Here is a 19,501-nt window from a genome sequence, read left to right as displayed (position 1 = left end):
GCTGATAACTTAATGGCTCAAGTTTTGAACTAACCATCCAGTCCCGTCGTTGAGGTATACTAGTATTAACTTTCGTTTGATATTCGTGGTTGGTCCAAGAGGTTAATTCAGCTGCATTTAGTCCCAATGGTTGCTCTTTCTTTCTACGAATACTCTGTCGTAAGTTTTTATCCAATTCATGGCTCAGATCAAGAACTCGTTTACGTAAAGTTTCAACATCTTTGACATGATGGGTTTGCATGGCTGTATCAACTGTTTTTAAACCAAAGTGATCCAATCTTTTGCTTTTTCGATTTTTCCAAACCGATTTGGCAGGCCTCCAATGAGTTTCTAAACTTTTTATTTCCTTCTTGCTTTGAGAAGGAGGGGAATTGTGAAGTTTCCTCGACGCATTGAAATTCTCGCGCGAGTTATTTGTCATTTTGTTATTCAGAGTCCAACGCTATTGTACGACAAAGCAATAGTCAACGGCAAAGCTCCTATATAGTTGTTGTTGAATCTAATAATTTCTGTCTTCGAAAAGGACTCATTTAAATTATGATTTTACCACGAAGTTAACCATTATTGGCATTAACCACTTCACTTGTTTAGCATTCCAGTTATAAACGGCGGTCAAGTTCTCGCAAGATTTCTATGATCTCGAAGACCATTAATACTTTACATTTCGCTATATTTGTACTTACCGAATATTGGATAGTACAACTTCAAATTATAGTAACAATAATACGTCAAATGAGCTTCGCCGAAAAGCAATGCGTTTGGAAGCGTTAAAATTATTACAGAGAAAATATTGAATATCATTTAGAAAAGGATTTAATTGATTAAAGTCTTTTGCAAACAGGGAATAAAGTGTTTGCAAATAAATGTTATCTTTATTAAACCGAAAATGGCGGTTGACTTTAGATTTATCAGCCAGATTTATGTTTACCTTCCTGTCTGGGGCATTCGTTCTAACAACTTGCCATATTTTATTAAAGCAGCGTGATTAAAGTTGACGTAGGTTAATTGTTTGTGTCATTTACGTAAGAGCGTGTTAATCTACTAAGAACCGAGAGGAAATTGGTTGGCGGCGTTACCTGGTGAATTGTGTTACCCTTTGGTGAAATGCATCATGCTGAAATATATAAATTTGGCATAAGAGCGCGCGTTTTCTTAATAAGTTCTATGCTGGGAACTTTTGCCGGAAGGAGTACAGTGAACTCGATTTGATTCACTGTGCAGTATTCGTTACTTGCGTGACATCAAGGGTGCTTTTCTGCGAGGGTAACACTTTTCACGCGGTAACGCAAATCACTGGCACGACGGCAACACCCTTCGTTTATACCAGCCTTTAAACAACAAAATGGCCATAAAAACAAGGTTGCAGAAATCCATAATTTAGATGTGAGTGTCGAACGGGGCAAATTTCATGATTCAACCTCGTCTTTGGGGAGCGTTACTAAGCTATATAATCAGATTCTCTCTTTATCGCCAATCGCCACTGATCTGTATTTCATAATTTATCGCCTTGAGTGCGAATAAGAGCCTGCGGTGCAGTAGCACTTATAAATGCAGGACTTCATCTTCTTGAAATATAATAAATTCAGGGTTTTTTAAAAAATAATGTTTATATATTTGTGTGCACAAATTGAGAATTTTTGAAGTTAGATACCGCATAGGCGCATACAGTGGATGAAAAGATGCGAAAACCTATATTGAATATTCTACGTTGTTCATGTAAGTTTCAATATGCTTTAAACGTTATGGTTATATACAGTTTTATATTTAAGATGGCTAAGAATAAGATCGATCAGTGTCATCAGTGTCAATGTAATGGCCTGTTTCACGCTTTTTACAGCATTTTTTTAATATTTCTTTAGCTTTGTATTTGAGAAGTTTGTGTAGAAGTCATGCAATAACTTCAACTGCGCAGGTATGTAGTAATTTCAATTTGTGTAAACAATCTTTGGTTGACTCAACCAGGTTGTCCATTACCACTCAATAAGAAAAAATTGCTTGCACAAATGCACAACTTGTGCTATACAAAGGTGAACTCAGTTTACTTCAGGTTTGATACAGATCGTCAATAAACTAACATAATTGTGCTTGGCCAGTTTTGAGGTATACTGAAGCCAAAAATGTTGTTTGCATTTATGTATGAAAGTCTGTAAAGGTACTTAAAATTCTTAGATAACTCTACTACACCACTGGAAAATTGCCTTTTTTATGGTTAGCCCTTGATATTTACCCCTTGCAAAAGTAAATCTTGGAAGCTGGTCAAAATAAGTTACAGTGTATATAATCCATCCTAATATTTAGGTTGAAAATACTGGCAATTTTTCTTTGGAGGAAACACAAGGTCAGCCTTGGAAACTTTTTCTTTCACCTGTTGACACAGCTATTGCACACTCTGTGAGCTGTGATTTTCAAATGGATAAAGGCATTGCTAAGCAATTTCTCAAACAATATGGAAACTTTAATGAGTTAATAGAGAAAGGTATTATATTCTATATATATTGTCAATTATATAACCATTTGCTGGCATCAACATTTGTAGAAAGTTTTATTTTCTGGGGCGCAGGGATGTTTCCATAGGACCAACATTTCTCACCAGGGACTGTATGTTTCCATTGGACCAACATTTCTCAACTACAACAAAATTTCTAGTGTTGAACTAAATATGAACTAAAAACAGTTGGACATTGGTTCATAGAAGCTGCCTGTGACTCAGTGATGTCCTTCCACTGTGTGCTATGCAGGGTTTAACAAAATTGATGTGATTTGAAAATTAACTAGTCTTCCACTGTTGAATCTTTTAATTTTCTTTTGGGGTGAAAATTTTAATTTTCTTTTGGGGTTAATTTTCTTTTGGGTCACATAATTTTTCAAGATAATAACCACAAAAAAATACATACAGACTAATAATTTCACTGAAGCCACCTATCATGCGTGTGTGTGCTTCTCCTGTAATTTGCACCTCTGATTATTTGTGGATATGATGTCATAATTACTAATAGCAAAATTTTTTAGGTGGTTGCTACATGATGACAAATACATGACGCTCTTTTGCCCTGTTGTTTGAAGATTACCAATATACCCCTAAAAATGATGTGACCCTGAACCACATCCCCTTTCACCACTGTCATATTAGTAGACTGTTATGATTGCTTCACATCTGATTCATTGATATCAACTACTGAATTTAAAAAATTCACTAACTTAAATAATTAACTTTATCATAAGCTGAGGTTGTTGGTCCAGTGTTGTAAAGGAAGCCTAAATATAATTTTCTATTCGATTTTTGGTTATAGGTTTAGATTTCCCAGAAGGTCGTGAAGTGGGAAAAATTGGTGTATTACAAACTAAAGAACGATTTGTTTATTATTTGGTATATGCACTTTATAGTTTTACTTATGGAAAGTACTATAAATTTATGAGTTTAAGAACCATCAGTTAGTACCTCATGTTATACTCATGATCTGACAATGCATTTTACAGATAACTCGGCCTAAATGGTGGGACTCAAGTACTCTCAGAGCAATGGAACAATCCCTACATTCAATGCAATCTCACTGTATTCAGAATAATGTAAAGAGGTTAGCTATCCCCAGAATTGGAGCTCATTATGACAGATTGGAATGGGACAAAGTTAGAGGTTTAATTACTGATATATTTCAACATTCAAACATCACAATCACAGCATATACTCATAGATAGTGTTATTGTAAAGTACATTGAAACCTATCAGTTCAAACCTTGAATTTACAATAGATGCATGATATGAAGAACCTGTTTATTACACACTCCATATGATAAATGAGTTCATTCTCAAATAATCATCTTAACCTGGTCCACAATTTTTCATATCCACTAACAAAAGGAGTAGATTGCGGTGTAAGACTCTGGTCCTTCCATTGCCTCTCTCCGGCTGCACTTCATAAACGGGACAGTCGGCACCACGACGCTTGACCACAACGTGTATTTCATCCTCCCATGTATTGAATCATGTCTTCTGGTAGTCTGGTGAGAGTATCTGCATCTGCATTACTTTTCTCCGGCCGATAACGTATGGTAAATTGAAAATCTGCAAGTTCTCCTATCCAACGAAGACCGGTGACATTCAATTTAGCCGAAGAAAGGACGTACGTCAACGGGTTATTGTCAGTATAGACGACGAAGCTGGAAGTCTAGTACAAGTAGTCTCGGAAATGCTCACAAATAGACAATTTCAGTGCCAAGAATTCTAATATGCCGGAGTGGAGATGATAACTCTTCTCTGCTGGTCTCAACGTTCTAGATCCATATGCAATCACACGCAAGGTACCTCCCTGTTCTTGATAAAAGTCCGCTCTCCAAGCATCACTATGAAGTACGTATGGTTTAATGTGAGGGTCGGGATATGCGATGACTGGTGTACTCACAAGGTTCACACTGGTGTTCACACTCAACTTCATCGTTGTCGGTTAGTCATCTGCCGGTTGGCTTCGTCGTCCCACCAGTGACTGAAGAAGATTAAGAACTGCGACAATGTGCGCTAATATGGCGAAACTGTCCGCACTGCATTGAATATAAACCATATATAAAATTAACAAAAATTAACGAATGGTCAAGCGACGAAGATCTAAGCTAGCTGTTTAGTGTGGCTTACGTGTCGACTCGAATGCTTGGACATGCAAGCATTTGTACCATAACAATAATGGGTATGAGCCTACACGTAAGAGCGATTAGGCCCTGTCTACACTAGTGCGTTTTTGTTTGTATGCGGTTTCGCAAGACCGAAAACGCATCGATCGATTCGCGTTCATACTACCATTTTCGTAGCGTATTCGACTGTTCACACTAAAACGCTTGAATACGATGACCGGATCGTAGTCTGACGTAAAACGGTAATTTGCGCATGCTCGGCAGTACACACTTCCTTTATAATTTTTATCCCTAAATACCTAAATCTTTTCGTTGGTCTGCAAGACCGATTTTTTGCTCGAATTGGACCTGGAGAAGGCCCAGATAAAATGTATGCTCGTAAGACAGCTATTTGTCTTCGGTGTAAAGCCATCATGGCGTTATACAACGCAACATTTAACTACAAACAAACAATTATGTTTGCTAGAAGCATGAGAAACTCCATATCGTGCTCGTCCGCCATGTTTGGTTAGAATTATGCCGCGGATAACTGACTTAAGACCTGAAATGAGTGGCAATCACTGGTGGCAATCGATGCGTGTGACGTAATCGTTTTCAAAAGTATCGTTTTTAAGTGTTCACACTAATACGATATGTGCGTTTTCATTTGTATTCACTTTCAACAGCGTATTCAAATCGATGCGTTTTCGGTGAATACGCTGAGCGTATTCGAGCGTATTAGTGTGAACGGAAGGCCTAAACGCATCGAAATGTATGCGTTTTCAAACCAAAACGCACTAGTGTAGACAGGGTCTTAGACACTAATGATGAATTCCTTACAAAACGGGTAGAAAATAAAAAACAGCTAAACTGCGTATCGCAGTTATTTATTATTACAGCAACCCATAAATCATGGACGCTTTGTGAATTAATTCATCTCTTGCACTATCCCCTTGACATTGTCCCACAGATTTTCATAAGGGTTAATGTTTTTTCAATTGTGCAGGCCAATCCATTTCTCATTGTCTCTCTTCCCGAAACCATTGCTTGACTATCTAGGTTTTGCAGGTTGCATTCACTGATGTTGCATTGCATTATTGAAATATTGCTTGGAATTAGAGAATTATCCAAAATGCCTATGAAGCCCTTTCCTATATTTGCTTCTTTCTTATCAATTTGTGTTTAAGGCTAAGCAATATAACCAGGGAGCAGCGTGGCAGGGTCTTCAAACAACTTAGCAGCTAGCGTCAAATGTGGTATAACAACTGCCTAAAATAGACAAAACACTTCTCGACGTTTCGAGTTAGTATGAAAATGAATATAGGGAGAATACATGTTTTGTATGGGGGCAAAACACGTAATAAAAATGAGCCCATTTAAAACAAAAAATCAAAACAATGGGCAATAGAAAACAAAAAATCAAAACATTGTTTTCATTGTTTTATATTGGCCCATTTTTATCACGTGTTTTGCTCACATACAAAACATGTATTCAAAACACTGTTTTGATTTTTTGTTTTCCATTGGCCCATTTTTATCACGTGTTTTGCCCCCATACAAAACATGTTTCAAAACACCGTTTTGATTTTTTTTTCTACTGGCCCATTTTTATCCACGTGTTTTGCCCCCATGCAAAACATGTATTCTCTCCTGACGAAGACCCTCAGGTCGAAAGGTCGAGAGGTGTTTTGTCTATTTTAGGCAGTTGTTATACCACATTTGATGCTAAGGCTAAGCAGTTATTTTTGACCGCTAGTGTATATGCTACAAGGCTGTTTCAACAAGTCTGGTACAAACATGATGTGACAATATTGCCACAATCCTTTGCTGTCAAGTTCGTAGCAATCTTGTTGTATCATATTTGATAAGCCTTGTCAGAACAATCTTGTAACAAGTCTGAAAGTGCAATCGGACTTGCTACAAGTTGTTAACAGCTTGTTCCAATTTCCAAACTTGTTACAACAAATTGGAGCAAGCAGTGCAAACAAATCTTGTTCCAAGCTTGTGAACAGACTTGTTACAACTTGTGCGCTTTTACGCGTGTAGTGGAGATCACTGTTCATCAATGGCGTGTAGTAAATTTTGCAACTTCTCTACAAACTTGGGCCTTGCTAAACGTTCTTACTTACTTTGATATCATATTTCAAAATATTGCATTTAGCCCAAATATCTTGGATCCACAATCCATAGATATACACTAGCAGTAAAAAGAACTGCTCAAATGTTGCTATTATCGTAAACAAGTTGTCCCATCTCGTCAGTCGTCAACAGCTTGGGACAAACAGTGCGAAAAAACTTGTTACTAGCTTGTGAACAGAGTTGCTACAAGAATAACAAGATATGATAATTTTACGCGTGTACTACACGTTGTTCATGCATTATGCAATGATATAAAATCGTATCGCGTGAGTGAATAAGCGCTCGCGTGAATGTTTTGGAAAAGGCCGGAAGTATTTACAATATGGAAATTTGCGGTGCGATTTTGTTTCACGTGTAATCGAAGCCAAATTTCACGTGTACGTAGCACGCGTTAACTCTCATGAGTTTATATCAATACGAAATGCAGAACATATTTTGTATAAATCTGTTGTTTTTTGCGTATGGACGTCCATTTTTAAGTTGCGTACCGTCGCGAGTTGAATTAATTGAGTTTCAGTACTGTATTTGTCAATGCGAGCAACAATTGTCCAGAAGATTTCACCCTCTTCTAAAAGTCACTTTCAAACAGACACGGAACCCCAGATCCGGAACAACGTTTATTTAAGCGTTATTTTGGGCATTTTCGAGAATGGAGCAGAATAATACTAAAGCAAATATAGAGAATAACATTGCCGAAGCCGAAGGAGGAGAGATATTTGAAGAAACATCGAAAAAGGAAAAGGTTTGTTAAATACTGACTGAAGTTTAATGTTTATAATGTAAAGTATAAAAGCTAATGCAGTGTATACTCACTATACTGTATACTTCACATGCAGAGTATATTTTGGGGTTTATGTTGCTTTACTATATACAAATTTGTTCTGACCGAAGTTCAGCACAAATTCTAACAGGACTACAATTCCACATTACATAATGAGGTTGTCAGGTAATGAAACGTAGAATTTGATACAAGTATTAAATGTAGAACTTGATTGATACAAGTATGACTTGTGGATTATCCGGTTTGTTGTATTGGACATAAATTAAAATGTCTTTGCTAACTATCATTAACATTAAATTTTGTGTTAGAATTTAATAAAATCTGTATTATAGTTTATATGTGATGTTGTTCTTAAGCAGTATTAAAAAAAAATTGTTTCATGGTAAGGGGGAAATTCTAATGACTTATATGTAACAATTAAAGATTTGTAATTTGGGGTCATTGATTGGACTTGCCCCTCAGGTCCAGCAAATGTTTGGGCAAACACAGATAAATGTCGAAAATTATGAATGTCTAGTTTAGAATTACTTGTTTGTTCAACTAAATACATTTCAAATCAATGTTTGACCAAACTCTACCATTTCAGTGACTGCTTTGATACAACGGACCTCAAACACTTGTATACAAAAAAGTGTTGAAGTTTCTGCAAACAAACGCCATTCAAATTTTCTTGCAAATTCCTATTGTTACATTTACCTAGTGGTCCTAAATATTGGGGATTGTTTAGATTGTAAACAGTAGAACATGCTGAGAAACACATTATAAACAAAAGCATCAGTGCAGTAGGGGACCTTAGGGCCATAATTATAAAAATTGGAAAATTATAATATTTTATTTCTTGGTCTTAAAACACTATTTCACACACTTGTAAATGAATTCTTATGGTCCAAAAAAGATTTGCAAGTCTCAGTGCTAAACCCTTGGCGTTGATGTTTTTCATACTAGATGCAATTCGGCCAGGTCCCCAACAAAAAACTAATTTTTAACTTTCCAAGTGTCACTTCCCACTCAACAGAAACCTCAAAGGTTAGTCTGACACACAGAGTGGCAGCTAGTATATAAATAGTTATTAATTTTGCATTGTAACCTGAAATGTAGTACATTTTAAGAAGGGGCTTCTTAGGACAGGGACTAGTTAGCCACTCCTTGTACTATGAAATAAAATGCGTGCTGCATAAAAAAAACAACACCTGCCTGCATTAAGAAGAATTGCAATGTAGATACACAAGAGGTCTACATTTACCACCAAAGTCATCATTTACTAAAGAATAAAAGCCTATAATTGGCTCCCAAAATGTTTGTTTTTCCTCATTTTATGATTCTGACATACATGTGTTCTTTTGGCTGAGTAGCACACATTTCAAAGTATGAGTGTTTTGGGTTGAGAGGATAATTAATTCAGGCAATGATAAATCGCATGTTTTGTTTGGAAAAACTGGTGTGGATAAATTATTAAAAGATCACATAAATAGATTACTTCGTGCGATTAAAGCTCTGTGCGCACGGACGTTATTTTAAAAACGCTTTCGCTTTTATCTTTTCATATGTTGAATTAGCTCAAACTTCTGATATGGTTTGGCCAATGAAAACACTCAAACACGTTACCGCGTGGACGTAGGCGTACCTGTACTATGTATGTGTGGACGTTGACGTTGTTAGGATGACCTGCCAGCCGCTTGCAGTAACATTCAATAAGAAAAAATAACCTCGGTACATTCATGTCATCTATGCTTACAATATTCGGCCTGTAGGGAGAATTGATCTATCAATGGATTGATCTATCAGATCAATGTAGGGAGAATTGATCTATCAATAATCGAATAAACTTTTTAAACATCGCTCTTAACTTCGCAAAGCAGTTCTAGTGTTATATAAATGGAAAACTAATAGAAAAATTCTAAAAGTTAAATTTCAAAATACAAATGCAAATTCAATTTTCTATGGAATTGTCGAAGAAAACATCGGCCACTGCTTGAGGATTATGAAAGGAGGATTACAATAAACCTTCCTCAACGGCTCAAGACATTAAGACGTCAACCAGGAAAAGTTTGATTTGAAAAAGAAAAAAGTTTGACTCCTTATAGTTGGCGGGGCTACACGTAGCTCAATTTGACTATATATCTAAGACTAAAGCCTGGTTTTCACCACTCGCAGATAGACGCTTATGATCGGCGATGCTGACTTGGTAGCAGTCGGCGAGTATCGCAGAAAGTTCAGGCCTCAAGTGTGCGACTGTGCGAATGAACTGTCCGTTTATAACTCAATTTGTATTGTAAGTAAAAAATTTGTTCGGGAATTTTCACTCTATAGACTATATACGCCCAAACTGGTGAATGAAATGTTACTCGCTACTTTGAGCGCTAGGTGGGTTACTCTAAGCAACTTTCAGCGACTAGGATAAACTGATTCTCAAAAGAATCGAAGGTACTGAGTCTATATCGTTTCGTGAAGCGACCCAAGAACATACGACCACCAATGTGGACCCGAGACCACAAACATGGTGGTCGAGGGTCCACAAAACATGATGTTTCCCGAAGAGATCAGTCAATAAGTGTTTTATTATATTGCAAAACTTACAGACAAACTTTTTATTTTAAGAAAATTAAAAAATAGATTCGGCAGAAGTTCAAATGTGTCTCGTGATGTGACGTAGCATCACGACTTCCGCTTCAAACTGGTTCAAACCTAACAAATAAGATTTTTCGGTAAGCATTCGGATTTCTTGCCGTTCACGTGACGTAGTTTTAACCAATCAGATTCTGGAAAAGATGAACTTTGAAGCCTGCTATATAACGAGACGCGTTATATCACAACCACTGACAACAACGTTCAGCAGTCACGCGGTTTTTAACTAAGTGAAAATGACTAAACGAAAAAACGATTGCTGCAGTGGAAATATTACAAAGTTTATATTGGCACCGCTCCGAAATTGAGTACGACTGGTAATTTTAGTATACTGGTAATTTTAGTATATACTGTCCAAACTGGGGCACTTATATGTAATCTTTTGGTCCAAACTGCACCCCAAAGACGGATGGTTTGAAGAATGTAGTTGACGTCATCATTGTGTTTGTGGCTCTTCCATAGCGGAACATGATAGAAGTGAAGTCTTGGGTATTGTATACAATAATGATTCACAGGAAGGAATCTGGGACTAAACGACATACTGCCATTCTTTGGACTGGTGTTTCGAAGAACCGATCGCAAGAAGTCGATGCTCCACAACATTTTAAAAAAGCCAAAATAAGACGCACAAAGACCGACGTCTTTTGATAGTCGTTAACTAACCAACGTTTTGAATGGATTAAAGGCTCTCACCTCCTCATCGCAGAAATTAACTTGCAAACTCACTGCAAGTAATTTTGCCCAGTCACAATGCTTGGCAGTTTATTTTAATCAGATGCAAACACTCGCAGCGAGCTTTGCGCGTTGGTCTTGTGATGGGTGGAAAAGAGCCTTAAGAAGCACTGAAGTGCTTCTGAGAAGCTGAAGAGACCTGGCTCACCATTTCCCACTTGGACAAGAGTAAAGAAGCATTTGTTGTCATTGTCGTTAGTTTAACAGGGAATCGACTGTTTGTCCCGAAACTGAACCACGCAAGTGAGATCAACAACAGTTCATCACATATCCAAGACGAGCTTTGATGGACACAGAAGAACGTTACTTTCACACACGAGAGTCAGGAAGAATTATATTAACAAAATCAACTGTTGAAAAGAAGCACGAAAAAGCATTTTGCAAAACGTGCATGTGGAGTTTGAAGGGATTGGCACTGGCTACGCAAGCATGACCTGGATATACACTCCGCTGTAACTTAAGATTTTTGCATCCCTTCGGTGAAACCCCCCCTTTTTAGCTTAGTTGACCACTTCCGAAGATGACAAGCGTCTATTCCGTTTTAAGGTGGACTGTTCTCATCGTGTCATAGAGAAACGACGCCGAGACCGAATCAATAATAGTTTACTACAGTTAAGCAAACTTATCCCAATCGAAAATTTCAACAAAAAGAATAATGGCAAATTAGAAAAAGCCGAGATTCTCGAAGTAACAGTTAATTATTTGACACAACAAAAGTTTAAAAAAGAACAAGAGGAATCTTCAACACAGACTCCCAATCACACAGAAACAATCCAAGGTTAGTAAAATTTGACCCTTACCTTAGTCTTCTGTTTTATGTCACGTCATAAGTTCCAGTGGAGGTCAACTCGAAGTCGAGGCATAATAATTAATTGCAGTGAGTTAGTTGTACAATTTCGTATTATTTGCTGACTTTTGTTCAGTCTGAACACCGAAACACAAACATTTCAGCTTCATGCGAACCCAAATTGAATCTGTGTCTGTGATTTAAGGTTGCTCCCTACAGCTTCTTGGAATTTTTCAAATGCACATTTGAACAGATATATTTGAGATATTTAGCATCAAAATGTTTCGCAAGTGTACCATTCAGGCAACATACTAAGAGCCTCTGTAATGTGCGACTCTCTCTACCTCAAAAAACGTCTTTTTAAAACTTTTCATGGATAAAACCTGTATAGCAATAAATTTTGATGAAAAGGACTTGGTTAAGGACTTGATTAAACTCCATCATTTGGCCATTTTAAAGCTCGGATCTACATAGCTAAACATTTGAATGCCTATAATTTCTCTGTTAAAAATCTACATTTAACAAATTCAAGAAACTGCAGGAAACCCACTTAAATTCTTATTAAAACCCCATCAATAGATGAACTTTTTGATTTTTTTTCTTCAGTTCGCCCTAAATTTTTTCCGCCTCTAGAAACTTGAATTCCCCCCCCCCCCTCATTTTGATTTTCCGTTGCTGTTATTCAGGGTATCTTAGCAGTAAATAACTAATTCTTCGGTTTTCCAGGAACCCATGAAGCAAGCAAGAACCAACAGCAAATTGATCTTAATGTGTTTCTGAAAGGTTTTAAGCAATGTATATCAGATGCGACGAAGTTCTTCCAGGATATAGAGGAACTGGATGTGTCAGAAGGGCGATGTTATAGACTGATACAACATCTTAAAAGGCAAACCTCTAGATATGAGACGAAAGAGCGAGACTTGTCTAATTTTGGTAGAGAAGAACGCGGAGTTTGGGATACAGAGGAGGCGAGGACCGGTTCTGACTCCAGAATTGTGCCAGGTAAAAAAATGACTATACCATATTTTGACACCAATTTTTGTAGAGGTATTTAGATTTACGATAACCCTGGGATTAAATCGCGCGTTGAAATTAATGTGTTTCATGATAATTGAATTGATAAAAAACATTCTATAGATTCGACCCCAATCAAACGCAACAATGACGGGAATCTTGAAGAAATCACAACAACCTGTAAGAAATCGCGACCCTCTAATGAATCAATCAGTAAACCCGAGCAAACGTCTGGAACAGAGCAAGAGTGCTTAGCAGGCAGCACCCTGGCAACGTCCCGCAATTCCGAGACATCGAGAAACGCGGATCCTTCCTTAAACTATATGCCTTTTGTTTTCCCCAACATGCCGTTGTTCACAACCCTTCCGTTTGCGGGGGCAAACAACATGGCTCGTTTCCAGGCCCCCTCGTCGCAATACCCCAGCTATCCATATCAACAGCAACCGCAGTACATACCGTTCGCTTTTCCCCAGTTCCCTGTTATGGGTATGAATTTCATGCCTGGATTCGGCGTGGTCAATGGTGAACAGAATCAGAATGGAGCCATGCCTGCCACGGCTCCAAATGCATTACCAATGCACAGCGGTGTTCCCAACCAAGCCAACCTTAACCTAATGCCCCCTGGTATCTCAAATGGCTTTTTCCCCTCTATGTACTCGAACGGCTTACATGCAAACATTGTGTCAATGCGCCCAAGAGACTCTGGTTATGAGTCGTCAGAGAAGTCCTCATCAAGTAAAGCCAGCGGTAGTGGAACATCGCCTCAATCTTTTTCAGATGATTCTTGCCAGTCGTATACAGCTTAAGGTTCAGTCGACTATATTTTAACAAAGTTCAAGGATTAAAACCTGGAGAGGAATAAACTTGCAGTTAAGATAAACCAAGCTAGAGTCTTCGTTGTATCTTCCATGGCGTTTAGCTTAAACGGTGGATAAGTTAAAAATGGAAAACAAAATTATCTATTTATTGAACAACTGAGCTGAAATATTTCGATGCAAATAGTTTAGTTGTCAATGAAAGTACATATTAAATGCATAAGATGCAGGTTCAGTCATTCACAAGATCTATGAGAGTATTTTTAAACTTTGTTTTATCCACCGTTTAAGCTAATTGTATCAAGTCCGTTTAGCGTAAATGGTGGTTAAGTCAAAATGAAATTACACTCTTACATCTCTCTTGAATGAGTCAACTTGAGTATTATGCACCAAATATGTAGTTATAGACAGTATCGTTGTATTCAGGTCAAAAACATTTAGTTCGCTCGTTGAATAAAATGGCAGAAATGCTTTCTATTTTGAACTTATCCACTGTTTAAGCTAAACGGGCTTGATACCCGGCCCTTGGAGACAAAGAGTTCTAGGTGAAATGAATTATTCATTACTAGTTGCAAAGAAATCGTTAACTAGCGGAATATTTTGAATCTGTGCATGAATGTTCGAAATGTTTGAATGAATGAATGTTTGAATCTGTGCATGAATGTTTGGTTGTAAATATTTCGTAAGGAAACCATTTCACTGCAGCTGGGAAAGCACACCTATCCTCAGTTCACGTTTTACTGTAAATAAAATTTTAATTTGTGCAGAGTTCCTTGCCATATATCGGCACATCATCACAGATGATTTTATTCACAAACCATATTGATTGGTTGTAATTAGTTGTCGATGCACTTTATCATAAATAGATGAATAGATAAAAGGCTTTTTAAAGTCGACCACGACATCAAAGACGATGTAAAAATGCAAGTAACTTGTTACAAACTGTAAAAAGACCTTGTGACAAACATATCTTGTATAATATGTATAATACCTGTATAATATAACAATACAGCTATAGTCGCGGACGTAAAGATGTTTTTGACCGACTTTGAGTGCATGTCGAATTTTGAGGAGGGCCAAAAGCATAATTTTGGCCAAGAAAATCAACCGTATTACTATATTCATCAAGGCCCGTTTTAACTTGCAATTTTTGCTGCGTTTTATGTGCGATTTTCTTCTTTTGATGGATGTGAACGCGTTGAATTAATTATACTGATGCTCAAATAAGAGCTCTTATTGATCATACATCAGAGCATTGGTCCAATTACTCATTCACATCTATTAAAAGAGGAAAATCGCAGCAAAAATCGCAAGTGTAAATTAACGGGCCTTTATAATAACTTTCAGTGAAAGAGAAGGGATTGGGTTGATACAGGTTTATTTCATCCTACGGGCTACGACGCGGGGAAGTTTTTCTTTTAATAGCTGATGTCGTGATAAAGATATTATTATAATCTTTGCTTGCCGAGACAACAAACTGTCGCCTTAGAAGTGTTTTGTTGAAAGGGTCATAGCAAAAAGTTCTGTATAGTCTAAGAAATATGTGGAAACACTACAGAGTAAACTACGTGTTATGAAGCATGAATATATGTAATATAAAAGTATTAAATTATATAAATATCTGTCGTAAATATAATATGTATATGTTTCAAATCACATGTGATGTATAAGAGAAAAGCAAAAAATGTTGATATTTCTCAAGTTTGAGCTTAATATGTTAACATGGAAAAATACAGTATATGTCATGACAAGTCTTTTTGAGAGGCACAACACTGAGTATTTATATTGCTTTTTATCTTTTTCAACAGACAATTGTTTTCAGAATTTTTAAATCTATAAACTATAAGCTGTAATATAAATCATTATGAATGACATGTGGTTGATATTTACACCACGTTTTCACTCATCGCCGGTGAGGTTTTGCGTCGAGAATTATCTTAATCCAGCTATATATCTGTCCATTTATTCTCAACAGTTCTTAACGGTAATCTGTTCTTTATCGTGATTGAATGAGGTAGAAACCTGATTATAAGTTATATATATCCATATTGAACTCCACTTTTTTCACTAAAGTCTGTCATTTTGGTTAAGCCGACATACTAGGAACAACGTTTCTTGCCGCTCTATAATCTCTGGTGCAACAAATCATCTTTTTAAACACGAGAAAAAACCTTCTATGCCTTAACGAGTACACGAAGGGATTAACAGCACCGTTTAAATAAGTCACATAATTTGTAACTGCACTGAGATGTTTAATAGTACAGCTGTCATACCGAAAAGACAAGGTCACAGTCTCGTTAACTATGAAAGGCAGCCAGGAAAAGGCTAACACGATTACAACAATTAAAATTGTTCTTGTTGCTTTTAAATGTGCTTTCATGAGTCGTACGTTCAGACCTTTGGCTTTGTCACCAAAACGAGCACCCAGCGTATTAATCTGTCTGCTGTGTCTCCGTGCGACTGTATAAATTCTCGAATACAGTAAAATTATTATAATAAGTGGAATAAAAGTATGAAACAAAAGCAGCCCCAAATAGTAGCCATTCATTGGAAGCATAAACTGCCACTCCGAATCGCTTACATTTTTTTGGAACACAAACAAACTGATTAACGAGATGACGATTCCAGTGTAAATCCATATGACTGCGACACAAATTCCAGCTTTTTCTTTTGTAACAAGTTGAATATATCTGAAGGGATGCAGTATACTCAAGTAACGGTCACACGTCACCGCAACTAACGTCGAAAACGGGATAATTAAGAGAGCAATAAAACCGATATTGTACACCCAATTCCCAAACGAACCCAATCGCCATGTTGGAAAATGTAGTAAGTAGGCTATGTCCGTAAAAATGATTGTTCCTGTCACGAAAATATCGCCTACCGACATGTTAACCAGGAATATATTGGCTGGTGTTCGCAAAGATCTGTCCACGATCAAAGCCAAGCATACCAGACTGTTACCGATAAGAGTTAACAACATAAACGTCAATAAAATAATCAGAAACGTCCAACGTATTGCGGTATCCTCGTAGAACCGTTGATAACAGTCTTCAGGGACAGATGTGTTGTTAACGCTCATGTTATGAATTGTAGATAGGAACCTTCCGTTCCGTGAGACTTCACGCTTTTTTCAGTGACAGCCAAGTTTCCTAAATCATCAATTACAGCATCACGGTTCGATGAATATGTATGCTTCTGTCTTTATTACTTTATACGCAAATTATTACAGGCAGTTATATTCCAGAAATGAATTTATAATGCGGAAAAAGAGTGTTGAAAATGTAGTAAAAAGGAGTATCAAATAGTGTATATACCTACATGCATGGAACATGAACTGTCATGAACTGCGCATGCAATGTTACAAGACATGCAGTCTACTCCTGGTCGTCGACTCGTCTTATATGATTGTAATTATGCTTTTGGTTTTGTTTAATTAAAAGAATCCCCGAAACCTATAATTCGATATTCGAATAATTTGTTAGCTTGATTTGCAAGAGATCCTACGAATAACGCTTTGAAGACAATTTAATTGTTGTGGAATTCAGCCGAATGATTGAAACTTTATCAATGTTTTTGCAAAATCGTGTCTGCCCACTCGATGCGGATTGTTAAAGCAACAATGACTCTTTAACATTAGTTCTTACACATTTCATATCTTTTTAGCATGAATTGCAGTTGGATGATATTTTCTGTGAGGCAAAGTTTGAGACTTTGAGTATTGTCTTTTCCACCAACGTCCACCAACGTAGAAAAACAACTGATGATAGTGCATGTGTTCCTATTAATGATGCTTTGACTTTGTCTCTCAAAATGACAGGAATCCGCCCACTCTGAGTATGCCGTCGGCAACAACAACAAGCTCGGACGAAACTTTTGACGTCCACAGCAATGGATCTTTGCTATTGTGTTTGAGTATGTTTCCGCGCTGATTTGGTCTTTGCCTTTAAACGTATCTTACCGGCTGTACCCAATATCGGCGCCCGCACATTGTTCTGTGAATATCTGCTGTACTCGAAAGCAGCTGACAAATTCCGTTTTTATAATTACAAAAATGTAAGATCTTAGCAAGATAAAAAAGGAAAAAACAAAGAGATTAATAAGTCATAAGATAAGAAAAGATAGTGATCGCATTAGCAAACTTCAAAGACCAAATTTTGCAGTAAAAAATAGACAAATACGAACTAACCTATAGGCTTAGGGGGAATTAATTATTTATTGCACGAAAAACTGACATGCGAGCATTTAAACGAATTTTATTTCGTGGCCGAAGGAATGTATAATGTTTTACATTAGATGTTTTCAATATTTTCACGATAGGAAGATAATTGTAACACCTCATTCAATATGTAGGTATAGCACTTACGTCATAAGTCACAACTACTGATGCAAATATGTACGTGTACTATACTTGCATGTAATCTAATATTTTGTTTAAGATAATCACGGTTAGATAATTCATGTAGTCAGGCTGTGACGAGCGTATTATGTAATGATCAAGTCACAATCATTGACAATTAACAGAATCATTGACATCATGCCGGATTTCCCTTCACATTTAAGCGTTTTTTGATGGCATTTAATGCGATGGAGAACTCATATCCTTAACATTCAAGTGTTATGATTTTTTTGACCAAACTGTATTAAAAAACAATATAAAATCTTAGACACATTTATTATATTTATTATATATATATATATATATATATATATATATATATATATATATATATATATATATATATATATATATATATATATATATAAATATATATATATATATATATATATATACCAATTATATTTGATTAATTTTGAGAAAACAAAAACCGAAATTTTGGTTCAAATAAGCAGTTTTTTATTTTTCTAACTCCATTATAATCTACTTGTTAAAATGTGCCACCGAATTAAAATAGGTCACCGTTTTTACAGGATTCGAATTTGTTCAGTTCTGTAATACGCAAATTAAAATTGTAGAATTGAATGAGAGAAATACAGCGACTCATTGCTCAATATTGCTATTCAAATTTCATCCGTATACATGATGTTCGATTTTGGGTGTGAAGGATTACGGACAGATGGATGAAATTAGCCTGAATAGTCAAATGAAATCATCCTCCATGCAATACTTCATAAGCTTTTACAATTTACATCGCTAGATACGAATTGCGATTTACCTTATGCATCATGCATCGATACGCAAATTAAAATTGTAAAATTGAATGGGATAAAGAAAATACAGAGACTTACTGCTCAATCTAGCTATTCAAATTTCATCTGTACCAATTTTATCCGTGCCTACATGATGTTCGATTTTGGGTGTGAAAGATTACGGAGAGATGGATGAAATTAGCCTGAATGGATAGTGCAGCAAAATTCTTCCTGCATTCATGTATACCCGACCTAAAATTTTGCGTAGTGTAAATGAGCTGCAGCTGTAATATATAGAGGGCATGGAAAAGAAGTAATTAATTTTGTTGGCCATTTACAACGTCTATTAATTACACTTTTCTTTTCATGCCTGACACTTCGTACGATTAAAGCAGTCCAGGGGTAAGGATCAATCGTTTTGTCGGAACCGCCCCATGCTAAGCTTACTACTAATCTCAAAAAACTAAAGAATAAGCATGCTGCATGCTGCAGTATATACGCTCGCATTCAATCAATGCATGCAGTGTATATAAACGGTTTGTGTAGTTGAGCAACAAAAATAAACGATAAAATCGTTTGTAAATTAAACTTAGGCCGTGTACAGCTATACAGTTTAAAAATTTTACCACAAGATTAGGATAAACATTGTGTAACCATTATAATAAAAGTATTGATGAAGCATAACAAAAACTAGGCTTGTGTGACAATGGACAAACAAAATACAAGAGCTGGGACGAGATAAAAAAACCAATCCACACTTCTGACCTACATGACGTTCATTGGCTATTATTTTATTATTATTATTTAACATTATTTTAAAACGGTAGCTCCTCAGGATCCCCAGACCGCTTTTCC

General features: G+C 36.6%; 3 protein-coding genes across 3 annotated transcripts; 2 read left to right on the top strand and 1 right to left on the bottom strand.

The window, feature by feature from the left end:
* Positions 1-1,600: 1,600 nt before the first annotated feature.
* LOC114531816 (ADP-ribose glycohydrolase OARD1-like) lies at positions 1,601-5,495 on the top strand. Its single transcript, XM_028553434.1, has 5 exons — positions 1,601-1,716; positions 1,860-1,912; positions 2,299-2,476; positions 3,291-3,367; positions 3,478-5,495. Exons 1-5 carry the CDS (start codon positions 1,680-1,682, stop codon positions 3,694-3,696), a joined length of 564 nt encoding a protein of 187 aa, XP_028409235.1. The 5' UTR covers positions 1,601-1,679; the 3' UTR covers positions 3,697-5,495.
* Positions 5,496-7,133: 1,638 nt separating this feature from the next.
* Positions 7,134-15,247, top strand: LOC114531704 (hairy/enhancer-of-split related with YRPW motif protein 1-like). The gene is made up of 4 exons (XM_028553317.1): positions 7,134-7,483; positions 11,426-11,657; positions 12,393-12,668; positions 12,804-15,247. The coding sequence occupies exons 1-4, from the start codon at positions 7,391-7,393 to the stop codon at positions 13,484-13,486; spliced, it is 1,284 nt and encodes a 427-aa protein (XP_028409118.1). The 5' UTR covers positions 7,134-7,390; the 3' UTR covers positions 13,487-15,247.
* On the bottom strand, positions 15,221-17,464 carry LOC114531705 (octopamine receptor 1-like). Its single transcript, XM_028553318.1, has 2 exons — positions 17,143-17,464; positions 15,221-16,647 (listed from the first exon to the last, which is right to left on the bottom strand). The coding sequence occupies exon 2, from the start codon at positions 16,575-16,577 to the stop codon at positions 15,582-15,584; it is 996 nt and encodes a 331-aa protein (XP_028409119.1). The 5' UTR covers positions 16,578-16,647; positions 17,143-17,464; the 3' UTR covers positions 15,221-15,581.
* Between the last annotated feature and the right edge of the window lie 2,037 nt (positions 17,465-19,501).

The sequence above is a fragment of the Dendronephthya gigantea genome, unplaced genomic scaffold, assembly GCF_004324835.1.
Source record: "Dendronephthya gigantea isolate DGI-Jeju-01 unplaced genomic scaffold, DenGig_1.0 000074F, whole genome shotgun sequence".
NCBI classification, from domain to species: domain Eukaryota; kingdom Metazoa; phylum Cnidaria; class Anthozoa; order Malacalcyonacea; family Nephtheidae; genus Dendronephthya; species Dendronephthya gigantea.
Note: the sequence above shows the minus strand (reverse complement) of the source record. Positions and strands in the feature narration are given on the sequence as shown.